At 40.2% G+C, this 18,365-nt stretch overlaps 1 protein-coding gene across 4 annotated transcripts in view; it reads right to left on the bottom strand.

Annotated features, from left to right (window-relative positions):
* The window catches only part of thsd7bb (thrombospondin, type I, domain containing 7Bb), a 172,754-nt gene that overhangs the window by 59,971 nt on the left and 94,418 nt on the right, over positions 1-18,365 (bottom strand). For all 4 annotated transcript variants that reach the window (XM_073876172.1, XM_073876171.1, XM_073876170.1 and 1 more), the window contains 2 exons: positions 4,477-5,320; positions 495-740 (listed from right to left, as the gene is read on the bottom strand). In XM_073876172.1, the coding sequence (XP_073732273.1) occupies positions 495-740; positions 4,477-5,320 (1,090 nt within the window). The remainder of the gene's footprint in view (positions 1-494; positions 741-4,476; positions 5,321-18,365) is intronic.

The following is an 18,365-nucleotide window of genomic DNA, read 5'->3' as shown; positions in this document are numbered from 1 at the left end:
GTAAAACCTCTGCTTGATAGTGACCCGAGCAACTTATCAACCCACCTGTGGTCTGTGGACGTTGGCATGAACGATCAACTTTGTTTTTTTGGCAGTCTGTAAAAACGTTAGCTCAGAATTCTTGTTATTCTGTAAGTACAATCTATCGCACAACAGCTTTTTCAAATTTAGTTGCGTTTTCCCCGTGTTTCCGCTGATTTCACCCTGTACACAAATGCTGCTGCTCTGTCTTTTGCCACTCAGTGGGCGTAACCGCAGTCCTTTTCACCAAAGGTGACATCACGTGCATACCCTCTATACTCTGTCAAATAGTTTTATAACAATGTCATCTTTGCATAAAAATGACATAATTGAACAAATAACACTTAATGACAGTTGACATAAATGTGCATTAAAGCTCCCGTGACAAACGTGTCATGTCAGTGTTATGAACACCCCTTTAAGTAAAGTAATATCAAAAAGGTATTTAAAAATAATTACATCTGCATTTTTACCTTGCGCAAAATGCCAGCGTGTCTTCCAATATATTACAGCGTTGTGTTTCCTCCAGTGCGGGGCATGACTCTCCACCAATAGCTGCTCTCTGTAGGGTGCGGTATCTTCTTCTGAAGCCAGGTGATTGGTCGGATGTTTGACAGGTCTTTGAACAAGGACTCCACGTTGACCAATCAGACACTTTGCAGTCTCTGGGCATCACGCAGGATCGAAAGTTCGCGGGGTTGTTGTCATGGTCACAAAGGCTAGAGAAAAATGTACTGCATCATAACATTTACAACAAAAAATTTATGACACTGTAAAATGAAGAATTGTAGTGTTGTAAAAAGTTGACTGATATGTTGTGGGTGTCCTTTACACATTTACTGGGTTTGTATGTTTTTCATTTTAGTTGTCAAAATGCTATGCTATGTTTTTGTAGAAAAAAGTCACATTAATTTAAATGGTTATTAAAGGTTTTCTGCTATGACTGTTGCCTTTTATAATAAATGTTTTCATTTGCTTCTTCTGAAGCTGTTGGCATGCATTTAGCCTCTGGCTCGCATGATAAAAAAGGTAAGAATATAAACAGAATATTTCTCAAGCTGTCTTTAAACTCTCCAAGGCTTTAACATTGCTGCTGATTCTTGTGAATATATTGGCATACAAAACACGACAAAGCAAACCATGAAATCCTGTGAGAGAGAGTTGGGGTGGTTTGTGGGTGTTTCAAAAGTTTTTTCTGGCTTAGTATAAATGCGAAAAAGTTTGAAGACCACGAGGGAAATCTTGTTATCTGCAAACATGTGAAAATTATATTAATGTATTAGTCATTTTGTGAAAACGAAAGCCATTTTTGCTGGTAACAATCAAAGTTCCTTTAGGAAAGTCGCACCACTGGGCGGCAATGTTTGCAACGCCTCCGGGCAGTTATTTCAGTCATGCAAGACTAAACTTCTATCTACTTGAATGGTGAAAGACCGATATCTCTAAAATCATTAGGAAAATCTGTGAATAGTAAGAATCTGACATGAAGACAGTGAGATCAGTTTTATGCACAAATGTGCGACACAAATTGCCTATGTGATGACAATTACAACATTAAGAATTACCATATTCAGATGTATGTGCATATTTTAAAACCTTTATATACAATCGCAGACAGGGATGAATAAATGCTAACACTTTATTATAACAAAAAGGAAAAACAAAACCCGCAAGGGGGAAAACAACATAAACAGGAAAATATACCAAGAATAAAACACTAAACAAAGAACAAGACTAGACTGGACTAAACACTAGATAAACAAAAAGCTAAACTAGACTTGACTAAACAAAGTACTCACTGGCAAAGGACAAGCAATGTAAGGACACAGGATACAAAACGAAAGTGCACAGAACAGCAAACACAAGGACTTTAAATAAGAGAACTAATGAGGCGAACAGATGAAAATCATAACAGGTAATGGATCGGGTAAATGGTGACGAGACCCGGGAAATGCGTGGTCAGAATAAACCAATACTAAAACCACACATCTCCCACATTAAAAACATTGTACTGTCAGAACCCTGCCATGCTGAACTAGATATAAATACAAACAAGGATCTGGCAGGATCCTGACAATACTCATCTTAAGTATGTGTTAGAAGTGTCAAGTAAGATTTACTACAAGTTGTTCACCAAAGTTGTTTACTCGTTCAGCAAAATGCATCACTGAATAAATAATATTTGGCAGAGAACTTTTTTTTTAAAAATGGAATCATCAATAAATAAATCAATACATTTAAAAAGTCCTTAGCAACACATATTACTAATGATAAATAATTATTTTTATATATATTTAGAATATGAAATTTACAAAATACCTTCATGGAACATGATCTTTACTTAATATCCTAATGATTAAAAACATGGATAATTTTGACCTACAAATGAAGAGTTTGGTTCCAAAATGCAATAAATGCCTTTTTTTATTAGTTACCGCCAAAATCAGTATTATAATAGGTCAGTATTATAAAGTAAATTCTTAATTTTATGCAAAATCTGATATCTGCCGTGTTATTCTGTCATCTTTTCTCTCTTTTTTCCAAAACGTGTTGAAGCTGTTCCTCCTTCTCTGCAGAATGCAATAAATCCGCTCAACAAATCACAGCGCACCATTCCACACATTGTAAACAATAACGGCGGTGCGTTGAATACACACGGAATCCTAGTTTTCCTCATCTACTTTGTACTTCGTGATCAACAAACAAACAAAAACAAAATAATACTTTGATGGCATTGATAAACCTGTGGTGGTTTTCTGTGATAGGGAAGAAACGTAAGCCATCAAAATCTGATAATTTATGTGAGATGCACTCCGGCGAAGGAAAAATGCCGGCTGTTGCTTGTAGGATTGGTTTATTGCACTTTACGCCCAAAACACTCATTACTCATTAGGAGAATATGAACAACCCTTTTCGACCATGCGTTTGGCGCACAAACCATTTTTCCCATCGTTAAATTAGCAAAAGTGGCAACAGACACGCCCATTTAGACAGTGCGCTTCAGACAATGCCCTTTGATTGTTAAAATAGGGCCCTTAGTGTCTAAAGTCACTTTTCCAATGTCATAAAATATTTGGTAAGTTCCCAAAGTTGGTTCAGTCAGAACTGTGTTCTGGAATTTGATTTCCATGAGCTACCGAAGAAACTTTGTCTATAGACCTGAACTCAACAGATGATATTATTGATTTTTATCAAATACAAACTTTTATAAACCAAAACATAATGCAATGGGATTTTGTTTTTCAGTTTCCTTGTGAAATCTCTGCTTTTAAGATAAAAGCTGTGGTTTACTCGTCTCACTGGAATTCCTCTGTTCTACAGCGTAGTGTTTCCCAACATGTGGGAATCTTCTGAATTGTGTCTTAAATTTTTATATTCACTGCAACACATTGCAGTCCAGCGCTCTCACTGGAGCCTATTACTGGGCTTCTCAAAAAAGCAACAAGTACTATTTCCATTAAAATCGAATTAAATATTAATCAAGTATGGCAGGATTGGGATGTTTCCTGGCCAGATTCTCTAGTTTCTTTATCATCCACAGTAAAACATAACATTAAGACACTGTGTAATAAAAGAGTAAATGCAAGAATAAAGGGATGTTCTTTTGTGTAAACAGTTTCAGATATTGTAACAGCTCAGTAGTGGCCAGATGAGTAAAATTTAATAAAATAAAGACTCTATGTGACATATTATAATAAAGGTGTACATTTTTAAGACAAAATGTACACTGACTGTGTCATTTCATCATGTCTCCTATAGAGATGCATAACGATTAATCGTGATTAATCTATAGCAGAATAACAGTTTTTGTTTACATCATATATGTGTGTGAACTGTGTATAATAATTATGTATATATAAATATGCACAAATGCATGTATAATTTTAAGAAAAAAAAATATTTATATATTAAGTATTTATTTTATTTCTAATATAAATTATACATACATATACAAATATACATATACATATCTATCTATCTATCTATCTATCTATCTATCTATCTATATATCTATCTATCTATCTATCTATCTATCTATCTATCTATCTATCTATCTATCTATCTATATATCTATCTACATATATCTATATATATATCTATCTATATCTATATCTATATCTATATCTATATCTATATCTATATCTATATATATATATATATATATATATATATATATATATATATATATATATATATATATATATATATATATATATATATATGCATGTGTGTGGATTTATCTATACAAAGTTATTATATACAGTTCAACACATATATGATGTAAACAAAAACTTTAATAGATGAATCGTGATTAATCGTTATGCATCCCTAATCTCCTATTCTCAGAGGAAAGTCTCAGTGTGAGTAGAGGTTATGGGATTATTTATGTGGTCATAAAAATTATATATGTATGGATGTGTAGATTATGTATTAATTTATTAAATAAAGACCCACCTAAGCATCGAATTCTTCCCATCACTCCTTGTACAACGAAGCTGCCTGGTCTGGTAGCCGATTGTGATTTCCCACAATGCTTTGTGGCCTCTTTTATCATCGTTGTGATTTTGGTGATAAACATTTTCAGTTTGCCGCTTGACAAAGTACGCACCTTTGGCTGCTTGTTTCCCATCCAGCCCAAAACTAAAGTCCACTGTTGTTTTTCCAATGGGTGCCTGTCCTTTCACTCTGCAAGGGCTCCAGGGCCCTACCCATAAACTGTAACTGTACTCCTGTTGGTCAGATGGACATAGGGCGGGGTGGGTGTTGTCATAGTTACAAGGACGTGTCTGGGTAAGACTGGGACAGTCAGCTCCTCCGAAAAGGGGTGCGGCCAGAACGTGCCTGGTGCGTTGCTGGAGAGCCGACCCGCAGGTACGGCTGCAGGTGGACCAATGAGAGAAGGCGGAGACGACGCAGTCGATAGGGCAGGGCAACAAACACGCCTGCTCCTGCTCGGGTGCCGAAGAAAAAGCTTCACACATACGAGGGCTCACCGTGGTGCCGTTAGTACGCTTCACACATTGCACACCTCGGCTCTGTACTCCACGCTGGGCGGTCACACATCGATTGGCTGGGAGGAAAGGGGTCGGGGTGCAGGGACCCCAAGGAGACAAGTGCCATTCGAACAGATCCTTCTGCCATTCGCACATCTGCACACACACTCGCTGGTGTGGTGGGCGTTCAGATGGAAAGCAGTTGGACTCATGTGTGCTCCAGCCTTCGGAATGGATACACCATACTGAGCGATTCTGAAGTCCGACTGAACCGCAATCACTGGCTATGCATAAACCCCATACACCTGCAGCAAAACAAACAAATTACATTTATTTTTACAGTCACTATTGTGTAGCAAAGCAAAGTAACAACAACTGGATTTCAAACCATTACATCATCCTCTGGGGAAGTGAAAGGTCATCACAACAATGATAAGGTCACCAATGCAGCCAACTAATGGAGGGAGTGATGTCAGAAAATACAATGAAACAAAGAAGCATATGGGATGACATCATCACAAACCAGAGGTCAACCAAAAACGCTCTCATCCAGTCAGAACAGAAGACACAACTCGTCTTGGTATTAAAAAAATCTTGTTTTTAATTAGAAAGCTGTCAATAAATGAAAACTCAAAACGTAGGATGCAAATGACTGTTCATGTGCACACTGCCCACACTAAGTTTGCGTGATGCAGGATTTCAAGTAAAACTTTACTGCTGAGATCTGTCCCACTGAGATCTCCAGCTTAATCAGGATTCGGATGGTTGGCATACTGATTAAAGAAGTGGGAATAATCACTTTGGACTGAAGAGATGTGAGGAAAAACCACCATGAAAGGCAATTTCTGTTGTTCTGTTTGTCTCCCTGTGTGTTTTTTTGGCTTTAAGTTGATAAGGCAATTTGACATTTTGAGGGATAAAACAAGGAAAAGCAATAAAAAATGATAAGAAAAGTAGCTTTTATATCTTTGAAATCCTGTTTGCGGTGGCTCTCAAATCTCATCTGCACTTGTGCTCATTCGAATACGCCGTCTCAAGAGCTGTCTGTGAATTTCACCCAAAAAATAAAACCATACAGGTTGGAATGACGTGAGGTTGAGTATATAATAATAGAAATTTTATTGTCAAGTGAACTTTAACAAGCCGAAATACGTGATGCTCTTGTAGCTCAACTGGTAGAGCTTTGTGTTAGCAGGTCATGGGTTTAGATTTAAAGGGAATATACTGAAAAAAGTGCATCTTAAAATGCAGAAAACAAATTAATTTTCTATAAATCCTAATTGGTCAAGTTTTCCCATTTCCACAAAAACATTTTCTTAAAGGGGTCATAGCGTGAAAATCTGACTTTAAGTGCTATAATTGGGTCCCCAGTGCTTCTATCAATCTAAAAATGTGAAAAAGATCAACCCAGGAACTTAGTTTTGGTAAGCCATTTTCTGCAAAAATTTGAAAAAAATAGGTCCTTCAGATTTTGCCTGTTTTGTGAGGTAGGTAGCAAGGCCCACCGCCACTTTATCTGCCCTTATCCAAACCTGACACTGCCATTTAGTGCACAGAGAAAGAGAGAGAGAAAAAATTATTGACAGCACAAGTTTCAATTACAACAAACCACCATCATTGCGATCAGATTTTGCATTTCATCAGCTCATTTGCATTTTAAATGACACACCCAAAATCGGCACCCTTTTGCTCAGGCATACAAAGTGCCAATTTTAACATGCTATAGACCGTTTCAGCAGTAACAACATAAACAAGCGGCTGTCGCGGTCCGCACGAACTTCCCGTAAACTCCGCTAAGAATAAATAACAACAAAGTTCTTTAAACGTAGTTTATTTATATAACAAGCAAAAAAAACAACAACATATAGATTACCTAGAAAACCAAAACATTTGTTATTTTCGACAAGGCATTTGTTCAAGAGATCAGTTTAGCAACTAGTCAGACCATTAAAAAACGAAACTCAGATCCAGATGTGTATCACGTGCGTCCGATGAAACCGTCTATAATAAATTATCTGTGGAGTATTTTGAGCTAAAACTTCACATATGTACTCTGGGGACACCAAAGACTTATTTTACATCTTAAAAAAATCTCATAGAGACAGAGCGCAGTTATGCTAATTTGAAAACCAACCACGCCCACCGGAGGGAAAACAATCCAACCATCTCCATTCACTTTGTATTACGTTAGGCTGCCTCCTTATCATTTCTGGCTTATAACAAAAAACAGGATAATGCCTAAAAGCTGCTGTGTGACAAGGTGTACAGCTAACAAGCTAAAAACCCAGAAATACGTTTTTATAAGCTGTCGACCCAAAAAAACGAGCGTTTAAAGACACAAAAGTAGATCGCCAACTACGTTTCCCTCCAGTGGGCAAAGTTCTAATAATAGTAGTGCTATGAAAAGTTGCCTGTATACACTTTTGTGTCTTTAAATGCTCGTTTTGGGGTCGACAGCTTATAAAAATGCATTTTTGGGTTTTTTGGCTTGTTAGCTGTACATCCTGTCACACAACAGCTTTTGGGCATTATTCTGATTTTTGTTATAAGCCCGAAATGACAAGGAAGCAGCCTCTCACAATACAAAGTCAATGGAGACGGATGGATTTGGTTCCCCTCCAGTGGGCGTGGTTTTCAGGTTATGACCTGTTGAGCTCTGTTTCTATAAATGACCCCTTTAAAGGAACTGTGTGTAGATTTTAAAGGCATCTAGTGGTAGGGTGACCAGATGAGATTGGCTGAAATTCGGGACGGGGGGTGGGGGGGTTGGGGTTCATCCAATAATAGTTTAACTTATTAATTTTATTTAATAATAAAAGACAATGAATTTCAAACTGAATCAATCATATTAATATAAGTACATATGCATATAAATAAATTGATATAATACGTATAGAAGTATTTTATACTGTATACAATAATAGTTAGATCATACAATAATAGTTTTCTTTATTTTACTTAATAATAAAAATAAGGAATTTCAAACTGAAGTTACTGAACTAATCATGTTTTTATTAACATAAGTACATATGCGTATAAATTTATATAATACGTATAGAAGTATTTTTTTGAACAAAGTGCCTTGCCCTCGACCAATCTGACTCCTTCACGCGACTGACTGTCACTGCCTGCACTTTCAACTGTCCTCGCGGTTGCTGCAACTTTCGCTCTCTTAATCAACTATATAAAACAAAAAGGTCATATTGTCTTTGTGCATATAGATGAATTAGATAAATTAATAGAAACAATACAACGTCAGCATATTTCGCGGAGGTTTTAACTGCTGCCAGCACAATGAGAGCCTACAGTATAAAAACAAGATGCTGCAGCCAATGAGCAGCCGGCGACGGCTGGCTGCAGCCAATGAGCATCCGGCGGCTGGCTGCAGCCAATGAGCAGCCGGCGGGGGCTAGCTGCAGGATGACTCAACCTCCTCGCTCATGTTTTATCAGACAACTACTTCTCAAGATTTTGCTTTAGTATAATTTTCGGGGAAATTAAAGCGGGATTCGGGATTAAGATTTAGCTTCAGTATGATTTTCGGGACAATTAGAGCAGGATTCGGGATTCGGGACAGCAGCTTAGATTTCGGGACTGTCCCGAATTTTTCGGGACGTCTGGTCACCCTATCTAGTGGTGAGATTGCGAATTGCAACTAACGGCTGAGTCCACAGCTCACCCCTTCCTTTCGAAACGCATAGAGAAGCTACGGTAGATGCTACAGGACAAACATGGCGTCACCTGAGACAACGTAGTGAGGTAATGAGCTTTGTACAGCAGTTTGGGCATTTAGGGCTTCTGTAGAAATATTGGGGTGCAAAATGGCAACTTCCATGTAAGGGACCCTGTGTGTTTATGTAGATAAAATACTAAAGCAGGGGTCTCCAACCTTTTTGTAAGCAAGGCCTACCACAATGGATAAAGCAATCTGGAGGGCTATTTTTTTATATAATCTGCTTTTTTTCTTTTACTTGTTTTTTTACTTATGTTTATCATTGTTAAAAATAATACATAAAAGAAGCCAAGCTAATATAAATAATAAAATTGAAGCTATTAATAGAATGTGCATTGGCGGGCAACTCACAGACTCTGCGTGGGCAACCTGGTGCCAACGGGCACAAGGTTGGAGACCACTGTTCTAAAGTAATAAAAACAATACAGCTCAGTATGTAAGGTCTTTCAACACCACAAAAAATATAGTTATGTATATTATATTGCAATTCTGTCAAGAGATGTTAAAGTTAAAATCGCACAGTGTTAATATTCTTTACAGTTAAGGTGCACACAATGACTTGTACTGCTGTGACATGCTCTTTCCAACTTGCAGTCTGACTTGTATATCTCGTGGGAAGTCAATCTCCTCTCTGTCGATCTCCTCGCTGTCACTCATGTGGTTGTCATGGAAACACAGCAGGCAAAGAGATGCACAGGGACCTGAGATGTGAGCAGGACTCTGTCCCACAGTGTCATGCACTATAAAGCTGTGAGACGAGATGAGGTCATTTCGAGGGCACTGGAAGCAAAGAAACCAGCAGCAGGATCATGACTGGTTTTACTCTGGTTTTAACAAGCTTGACACCACGAAGACGTACTGTTTGAACTGCTCTTGTGTAGGACATTTTACCCAGTAGAAGTGTCCCATAAAAAGTCACAGATTAGGGACCCTATTTTAACGATGTAAGCGCATTTTCTAAAGCGAACAGACTAAATGGGCGCGTCCGATTCCACTTTTGCTAATTTAATGACGGGAAAAATATGCGCCAAGCGGATGGCCTAAATGGGTTGTTCCTATTCTCGTAATGAGTAATGGGTGTGTTTTAGGCGTAACGTGCAATAAACAAATAAGAGTCTCAGCTCTCATCCCCTTTAAAAGCAAGTTGCGCCATGCCTAATCCCTATTTAGGAAGCGTTGTGAAAAAACAACAACAAAAGAAATCTCACAAATGTCTCCTTTAAAGTTTCAGTAGAGATCTCAACACTGTCACAAACTGAGATTGGATTTGCCAAGTCTGCAATCAAATGATTTCAATATAAACTCAAACATTAGTAAACATTTCATAAGCAGCAATTCACATGAAAACACACAAACCTATAGGGGCGCTATGTGATCTCGAGGGAAGTGTGGGTGTAAAGATGAACATTAGCACTGCTTCTTACAGTATGCTGCTGTACCACATCACCTCAGAAAACAGATCTCATACTGACACATGCTATTGGTTAAATTACCATAATAAGGATAAATACAAGAAGAAAAACACGAACTAAGTCACCTCCTATTAAGCTAAGCCAGACAGTATTTAATAGACATATTTGGCTACTGGTTTGCTAATGAGCAAGTGTATTGGTATATGATGCTACACAGCATGAGATGACAACACAGTTTTTGTTTTTACTGAAAATAAATCGAATTACACATTTATGATGTCTGAAAGCGCTATGCCCATTAGTGTTGTTTATACGTTTTAAAAACATTTTCTGACCCAGAGGTCTCCCGAGACGGGCCGTTTTCTTCCTCTTAAATGCTCGAAGAACGTTCTAGGCTGGCACTCGTGCACTTTTCGGTTTCATCCTGGGTGCAACAATAGGGCACATGACAGATTAATTACTCGCTGATGGGCAAAGACACAATTACAGTGCTTTTCTGTCTATCACAGACACTTGGAAATGGAGCTGTTTTTGGTCTGTCACGAGCCTGTGGGAGTTTGCCGATGGGATTGGTGGATTGTTTCATCTTGAATGCAAAAGCAGAGGAATGCTGGGATGAAAGGTGATGATATTACAGTGTGTGTGTAGCTTACTTGTACTTGTATACACTATGTTTGGAGATTTTATTTAATTTATATACACACATGCAAGTCACACACAGGTTCATTAACTCTTTCCCTGCCATTGATGAGTTAACTCGTTAATTAAGGGAAAACGCTTCCCTGCCATTGACGAGTTTTTCAACATATACAATAAATCCGTGTGGTAGCATTAAAAAAACATTTTAAAATAGATGCATTTGTTTAAAGCAAAACATTTAATTACTTACCAGGCTACATGTGAAGCTGCTCTTTAAGCGTTCTATTGTCTCATAATCGGCCCTCATTTATGTCCAAGAGACTCAATAATGATCTTATACATTTTAATCCTTTTTATGTGCGGCTGCGCATCCATGTGATAATAACAAAAACAATATTGTGCCTTAGCTGCCTCAAAACAAAAAAGCAACGCACCAACAATGCGCATGAACACACCTCGTTTTCAGACCAGAACGCCCATGGGCGCAAATGCATTTGCTATTTAAACAACGTGGTGCTAAACATGGTAATGATCATTGCGCCGTGTTGAAACTAGCAAAAGACACTTGCATTGCGCTGGGTGTATGATAGGGCCCTATATCTGTCAAGACTGGATAGGTAGTTGAACTAGTAAACTACGCAGCTTGATTTAATGGAAATCCATACGCATTTTACGAGTCGGCTAACTCTTATGAATTCGTACAAAGTTATCGGTACAAAAACGTAAGGTTATTAGAAAGAAACAATGATGAAACGTCAAAATCAAATCGTCCAAAAAACACACAAATGTGGTCGTACGAACCTCGTAAAATATGTTATGTTATATATATGCCATAATATTGTGTTGGTAGGTCACACTTGGTACAGGGGGCGTTGATGCGCGTCTGGAGGTCTCGCGGCGTTTAACGCGGTATATACGAATCCGCTTAATTCGTGTGTCTAACTTTGGCGGAAAAACGCGCTGCTTTAACCAATCAGGAGCTTGCTCTAGTAGTGATGTGATTACAGGAAGCGAGCGAAGTCGCAAAAGCCCCTCCCATGACTCGAATTTCTACGTGAATGTCTCGATGACCAGAATTTGACGTGCGAATGACGTGAGAAAACTCAAAATGTTCAAGCGGCAAACTAGACGCGGTAGACGCAAATTTGACGCCTCAAACGTAAGAGATAAGATGTAGTGGTCATACATATCCATACCCATTCCGCATCATAAGCTATTTCAAATCTTTTATAAATCTTTGAGAAAATGTAAAAACAAAGAGAACATTTGCTTCTCATGAACACCACCACCAACAATTTTGTAAATATTTTGTGCGTGTCTGGTGCTGATTTCCTCTAATTCCCTGCACTGTAATCCTTCAAACCAAAAGAATGAAAGAAATTAACGCTAATTGATTAAATTGCACAATTTATAAAACAGGCAGATATTTGCAACCCAAGATTCTTAGCTAAAGATCTAGTTCAGAGACGCTGAGATTTTCATTTTGAAACAAAGTAGATAAATTACAAGAAAAGACAAAACAGATTTTATTTTATACTAAATATGCAACATATAATGCAGTGGTTCTCAAACTTTTTGGCGTGTGCCCCCGACCCCCATGTATGGTGCATCCCTTAATGCCCCCCCAAAAAAATAATGAAATAAAACTAAGAATTTGAATTACACAATATATATTACATATATATTTTAAGTATATATTAAATTATACAATATAGTGCTATTGGTTATAGCTGTATTTTTCTAAGGTTTAATTAAACAGAATTTATTATGAAGGAATGTATTATTAAAAATGTCATAAAACTGGAGCCCATCCTTCTGCAAATCTGCAATAATGCAGTTTCATGATATAATTTAGTTTTTATTTAGTAATTATTTTCTCTACATTTTCCAATTATCTCTTGTTTTTATAAAAGTTGCAATTATCTGCCTGTTTTATTTATTGTTCAATTCAATCAATTTAGCATTAATTTCTTTCATCTTTTGGTTTAAATGAAGGATTACAGTGCATGGAATGAGAGGAAATCAGCACCAGACACACACAAAATATTTGAAAAAACTTAATTTCATTCACTTGCTCACGCTGTGATGTAAAAACAACATTTAGCAAGTCCTGCTCCAACCTTCTGTTTTTACAGGAAATGCATCAACACAAGAAAAAAATCTGTGCTCATCAAAAGTTGCTCATTTGCAGAAATCCTGACATGGCATCAGATCTGCTTCATTTAGTCTTTTTTCTGCTTTTAATAAGGTTAATTTCCCTCTTTACTTGTGCAAGATGAAACAGACTTTTGCGTCTGGCTTATGACGCCAGATAGAAGTAGAACTCCATGGAGACGAGTTTAAAATTAGGTTTTCAAGCTGCCCGACTGCTTTTAAGATACAAACTTAGAGTTTCCTTTTCCTCCACACAGACTTCTTATTCCCAGAGCACGTCAATTGTATGATATGAAGCAACAGGAAGAGGAGAAATCCAGAGCTCACGCAAGAAAGACACAAACAGTAAAATAAACTACACAATGCCCAAAGAACCATTTAGTCAGGTTCTGACAAGGTTCATAAAAGAAACCATTCATTCATACACTTTAAAGTATAAATAACCATTCTCAACTACAAAAAAACTAAAAACAGAAAGGTTCTTCAGGGAACCATACAGCCAAAAATGGTTTTTCTATGCATGAGCTTGTAATGAGGGCTCAGAAACGCTGGGATCCATTTTGTGGTGTTATTAAAACAAACCAATCTGGCAAACAAATCCAAGACGTTAGGCAGAAGAGTAATCAAAGTACAGGCAGGCAGATCAAACACAGATAGGCAGTCCAAACCAGGCAACCAATACAAAGGGCAAATCCAAAGGCAGAGAAACAGATAAACAGGCAGATGGTCACAACAACAGGCAGTCAGAATAATACTCAGAAAACGCTCGGTATGCAGGGGTTAGCTGGCAATACTTCCGCTAGCCCTAAGCTAGCTTGAAACTAAAATAGGGACAAACAGGAAACAGTCAGAGAAGCAGAGGGCGGCGCCATGTCAGTACTCCGGCGAGGGCTCCCTCTGGCGGCGTGGCGGTATGGACGTTACAGAATCCCCCCCTCTAGGAGCGCCTCCTGGCGCTCTACGGGGCCTCCCTCTGGGGAGTGGTGCAGGACGGTCAGGTCTGGCTCGGTGAAACTCCTCGATGAGATTCGGGTCTAGAATGTCGTCCGAGGCTACCCAGGACCTTTCCTCAGGGCCATAGCCCTCCCAATCGACCAGATACTGGAGACGACCCCCGCGCCGTCTCGAGTCCAACAACTCTCTCACGGCGTATGCCGGTTCCCCAGCAACGTCGAGAGGAGGAGGTGGCTCAGGAGGCTCGGCGTTGGGGTCGTACTCCAAATGGTAAGGTTTCAGCAGGGAAACATGGAAAGAGGGAGAAATACGATAATTAACAGGCAGCTCTAACTGGTATGTAACATCATTTATTTGTCTAATTATTCTGAAAGGTCCTACGTACCTCGGACTTAGTTTCTTAGACGGGAGCTGGAGTTTCAAATCCCGGGTGGAGAGCCAGACCCTCTGACCAGGCTGGTACGGGGGATGAGGACGTCTGTGACGGTTGGCGTGGACCTCCTGGTTGCGGATCGCCCTCTGGAGCCTAACATGAGCGCTTTCCCAGACTTCTCCACTCCTCCTCATCCAATCATCAACCGCAGGAACATCTGAAGGCCCTCCTGACCAAGGGAACATGGGGGGTTGATAGCTGAGTACGCACTGGAAGGGGGTGAGATGGGTGGATGAATGTCTCAACGAGTTCTGTGCGTACTCGGCCCAGGGCAGGAATTCTGACCAGCGATGTTGTTCTTGGGTACAATAGGACCTCAGGTAGCGTCCAATCTCCTGGTTTAGTCTTTCAACTTGGCCATTAGACTGGGGATGATAACCAGATGTCAAACTTACATTTATGTCTAAAGTATTGCAAAATGCTTTCCAAACCTGGGAGGTGAATTGTGTTCCACGGTCAGAGACAATGTCCTCAGGGATACCAAAGTTCCTGAACACATGGTGAAACATAGCTTCAGCAGTTTCCATGGCTGTGGGTAAACCCTTGAGAGGTACAAGACGGCAGGATTTAGAGAAGCGGTCAATAATCACCAGAATAGCAGTGTAATTGTTGGAACGGGGCAGGTCGGTGACAAAGTCAATGCTAAGATGGGACCAGGGGCGTTGAGGTATGGGTAATGGCTTCAGAAGACCGGAGGGTAATTCCTTAGGTGTCTTAGACTGGGCACAAACTCTACAGGATTTTACAAATTGGGCCACATCGTGGTTCAGGGTAGCCCACCAGAATGATGTCTTCACCAGGGCCGTAGTGCGGGTGATACCTGGGTGACCAGAACTAAGTGAGGTGTGGACCCATTGCATAATGCGGGGACGAAGTGTGAGTGGGACATATGTTTTTTCAGGAGGGCATTCAGGAGGTACAGGATCTTGCTGGTACTCTTGGGTAATCTCCTGCATTATATCCCACGCTATGGGGCAATGATGTGAGAAGGCGGTATGATGGAAGTGGGTGATCGGTCAGAGGGTGTGGGATCATGACAACGAGACAAAGCATCAGCTTTTCCGTTCTTGTGACCGGGTCTATATGTTATGGAGAAGTTGAATCGGGTAAAGAATAGTGACCATCTTGCCTGGCGTGCATTCAACCTCTGGGCTCCTTTGACGTATTCCAGATTCTTATGGTCAGTCAAGATGACAAAATGATGTTTAGCACCCTCTAACCAATGCCTCCACTCTTCAAGGGCTGCCTTGATGGCGAGAAGTTCCTTGTTGCCGACATCGTAGTTTTTCTCTGCCTGGGTTAGTTTCCTAGAGAAAATGCACAAGGATATACCTTATTTGCTGGGTCATGGCGCTGGGATAGAACAGCTCCTATGCCTGTATCAGATGCGTCAACTTCAACAATAAATTGCTTCTCAGGGTCAGGGTGTTTCAGGATAGGGGCTGTGGTAAAACATGTCTTGAGCTTCAGAAAAGCATGGTCAGCTTGAGGGTTCCATGGAAGTTTCTTGGGTTTGCCTTTCAACAAAGATGTCAGAGGAGCTGCTACAATACTGTAGTTTCGGATGAATCTGCGATAGAAGTTGGCGAATCCCAGGAATCTTTGTAGATCTTTAACCGTGCGGGGGGTTGGCCACTCTGTGACTGCCTTGACCTTGTTATTGTCCATTTCCACTCCCTGTGAACTGATGTTGTAGCCCAGGAAGTTAGTATGAGAAACATGGAATTCACACTTTTCCGCTTTTACATACAGTTTTTTCTGGAGGAGGCGAGACAGGACTTCCTTGACATGACAGACATGGTCCTCCATACTGCTGGAATAAATCAGAATATCATCGATGTAAGCAATGACACATTGGTTCAGGAGATCACGGAAAACTTCATTAATGAATGATTGGAAGAAGGCGGGAGAGTTAGAGAGACCATACGGCATTACGAGGTATTCATAGTGCCCTCTAGTGGTGTGGAATGCAGTCTTCCACTCATCACCTTCACGGATGCGCACCAGATTATACGCGCTGCGTAGATCCAACTTGGTATAAATCTTAGCTTCTCTGAGTTGTTCTAAGGCAGACGGCACCAGGGGTAAGGGATAAGGAAATTTCACTGTAATGTTGTTCAAACCTCTGTAATCTATGCAGGGTCTCAGGCCACCATCCTTCTTTTCCACGAAAAAGAAACCAGCTGCAGCAGGAGAGGTAGATGGTCGGATAAAGCCGTTTTGTAGTGCTTCAGATATATAATCCTCCATGGCTCGGGTCTCAGGTTGAGACAGGGGATAAACTTTACACTTGGGAGGCATGGCATTAGGTAGCAACTCGATAGCACAGTCCCATGGTCTATGTGGTGGTAATTCAGTGGCTTTAGTTTTACTAAACACTTCAGTGAATTCTGAGTATATATCAGGAATTAGAACGTTCTTACCCGTCGGGCTTTCAACTTGGGTCGACAGGCAGGGTTTAGGTTTCAAAGGTACAATGCAGTTCTCCAGGCAACGTGATGACCACTGTTGAATCTCTCCAGATCTCCAGTTGATTTTAGGGTTGTGTGCCACAAGCCATGGATGTCCTAATATGATGTCATAGCGAGGTGAGGATATCACATACAGGGTGATGGTCTCGAAGTGAAGGGAACCAATTTGTAGAAGGAGAGGCACAGTCTGGTGAGTAATGCCTTTGCCAATGGGGACGTTATTCATTGCAGAAATACTCAAAGGAGGTTGACAAGGAATTACAGGAATCAGAAATTTAGCAATAACATCTTCATGAATCAGATTTAGAGCAGAGCCAGAGTCAATCAATGCAGTCAATGGTATGGCTTCGTTATTGTACGTGATAATTATTGCTTGTGAGCACATATCAGTACACGAAGGGAGGTTAAGGAAGTGGCTTACCACATTATTATAGCGAGGCTTCTTAGCCGGACAGTAATTAATGCGATGGCCTGGTTTTCCACAGTAGAAACATAAATTTAATGTACGTCTGCGCTGCCGTTCCTCCATAGTGAGAGGTGCGAACCCCATCTGCATAGGTTCTACGGTATCATTAGGTTCAGCATGAATATGTCTTGCAATACAGGATGTATTCTCGGGCCTAGCTGAGGTTTTCGGCTTCAATTTAGACGGTACATTTCTCATCAGGTTATCAACATGGACTGCCAGAGTTACAAAGTCAGAAAAATTCAGGTTCTCACCTTTACATGCCAGCTCCGCTTGAAGTTCAATATCCAGACTGTTCTGAAATACGTCCTTAAGCGATTTTTCGTTCCAACCGCTTTGTGCAGCAAGCGTGCGAAACTCAATGGCGTACTCGGCGACAGGACGATGATTTTGCGACATGTGAATGATCTGTGACGAGGCACTTCTTCCTCCAGCTGGATATTCAAATACTTCTCGCAGTTGTTGAACGAAGTAGGGGTAAGAAGTGCGAATGTGCTGATCCGTGTCCCAAACAGCGGCTGCCCACTCGACCGCTTTACCAGACAGTAATGAAAACATTTTAGAGCACATGGTAACATCAGAAAGCTTTTCACTCACATGATCCTGGAAATATATATCCAGTTGGCGAAGGAAACCCCTCACGTGTTCAGCAGTACCGTCAAACTTCTCCGGTTCAGATACACACACTCGTTTGGCAGACGTGGATGGCAAGGCTTGAATGTAAACGGTGAGATGTTCATTAACGGACTGAAGACGCGTGAGCTGCTCACTATAACCCTGCAGGAGGCTGCTTTGCTGTTCAAACGCAGCCCTCAGATTGGTGACATCCGCTGGATCGATGGTTGGCGAAGTATTCTGTAAGGATGGCTCAGAAACGCTGGGATCCATTTTGTGGTGTTATTAAAACAAACCAATCTGGCAAACAAATCCAAGACGTTAGGCAGAAGAGTAATCAAAGTACAGGCAGGCAGATCAAACACAGATAGGCAGTCCAAACCAGGCAACCAATACAAAGGGCAAATCCAAAGGCAGAGAAACAGATAAACAGGCAGATGGTCACAACAACAGGCAGTCAGAATAATACTCAG

Source organism: Misgurnus anguillicaudatus, chromosome 14 (genome assembly GCF_027580225.2).
Source record: "Misgurnus anguillicaudatus chromosome 14, ASM2758022v2, whole genome shotgun sequence".
Lineage (NCBI taxonomy): Eukaryota > Metazoa > Chordata > Actinopteri > Cypriniformes > Cobitidae > Misgurnus > Misgurnus anguillicaudatus.
The sequence above is the reverse complement of the archived record's forward strand: the minus strand, read 5'-3'. Positions and strand labels throughout refer to the sequence as shown.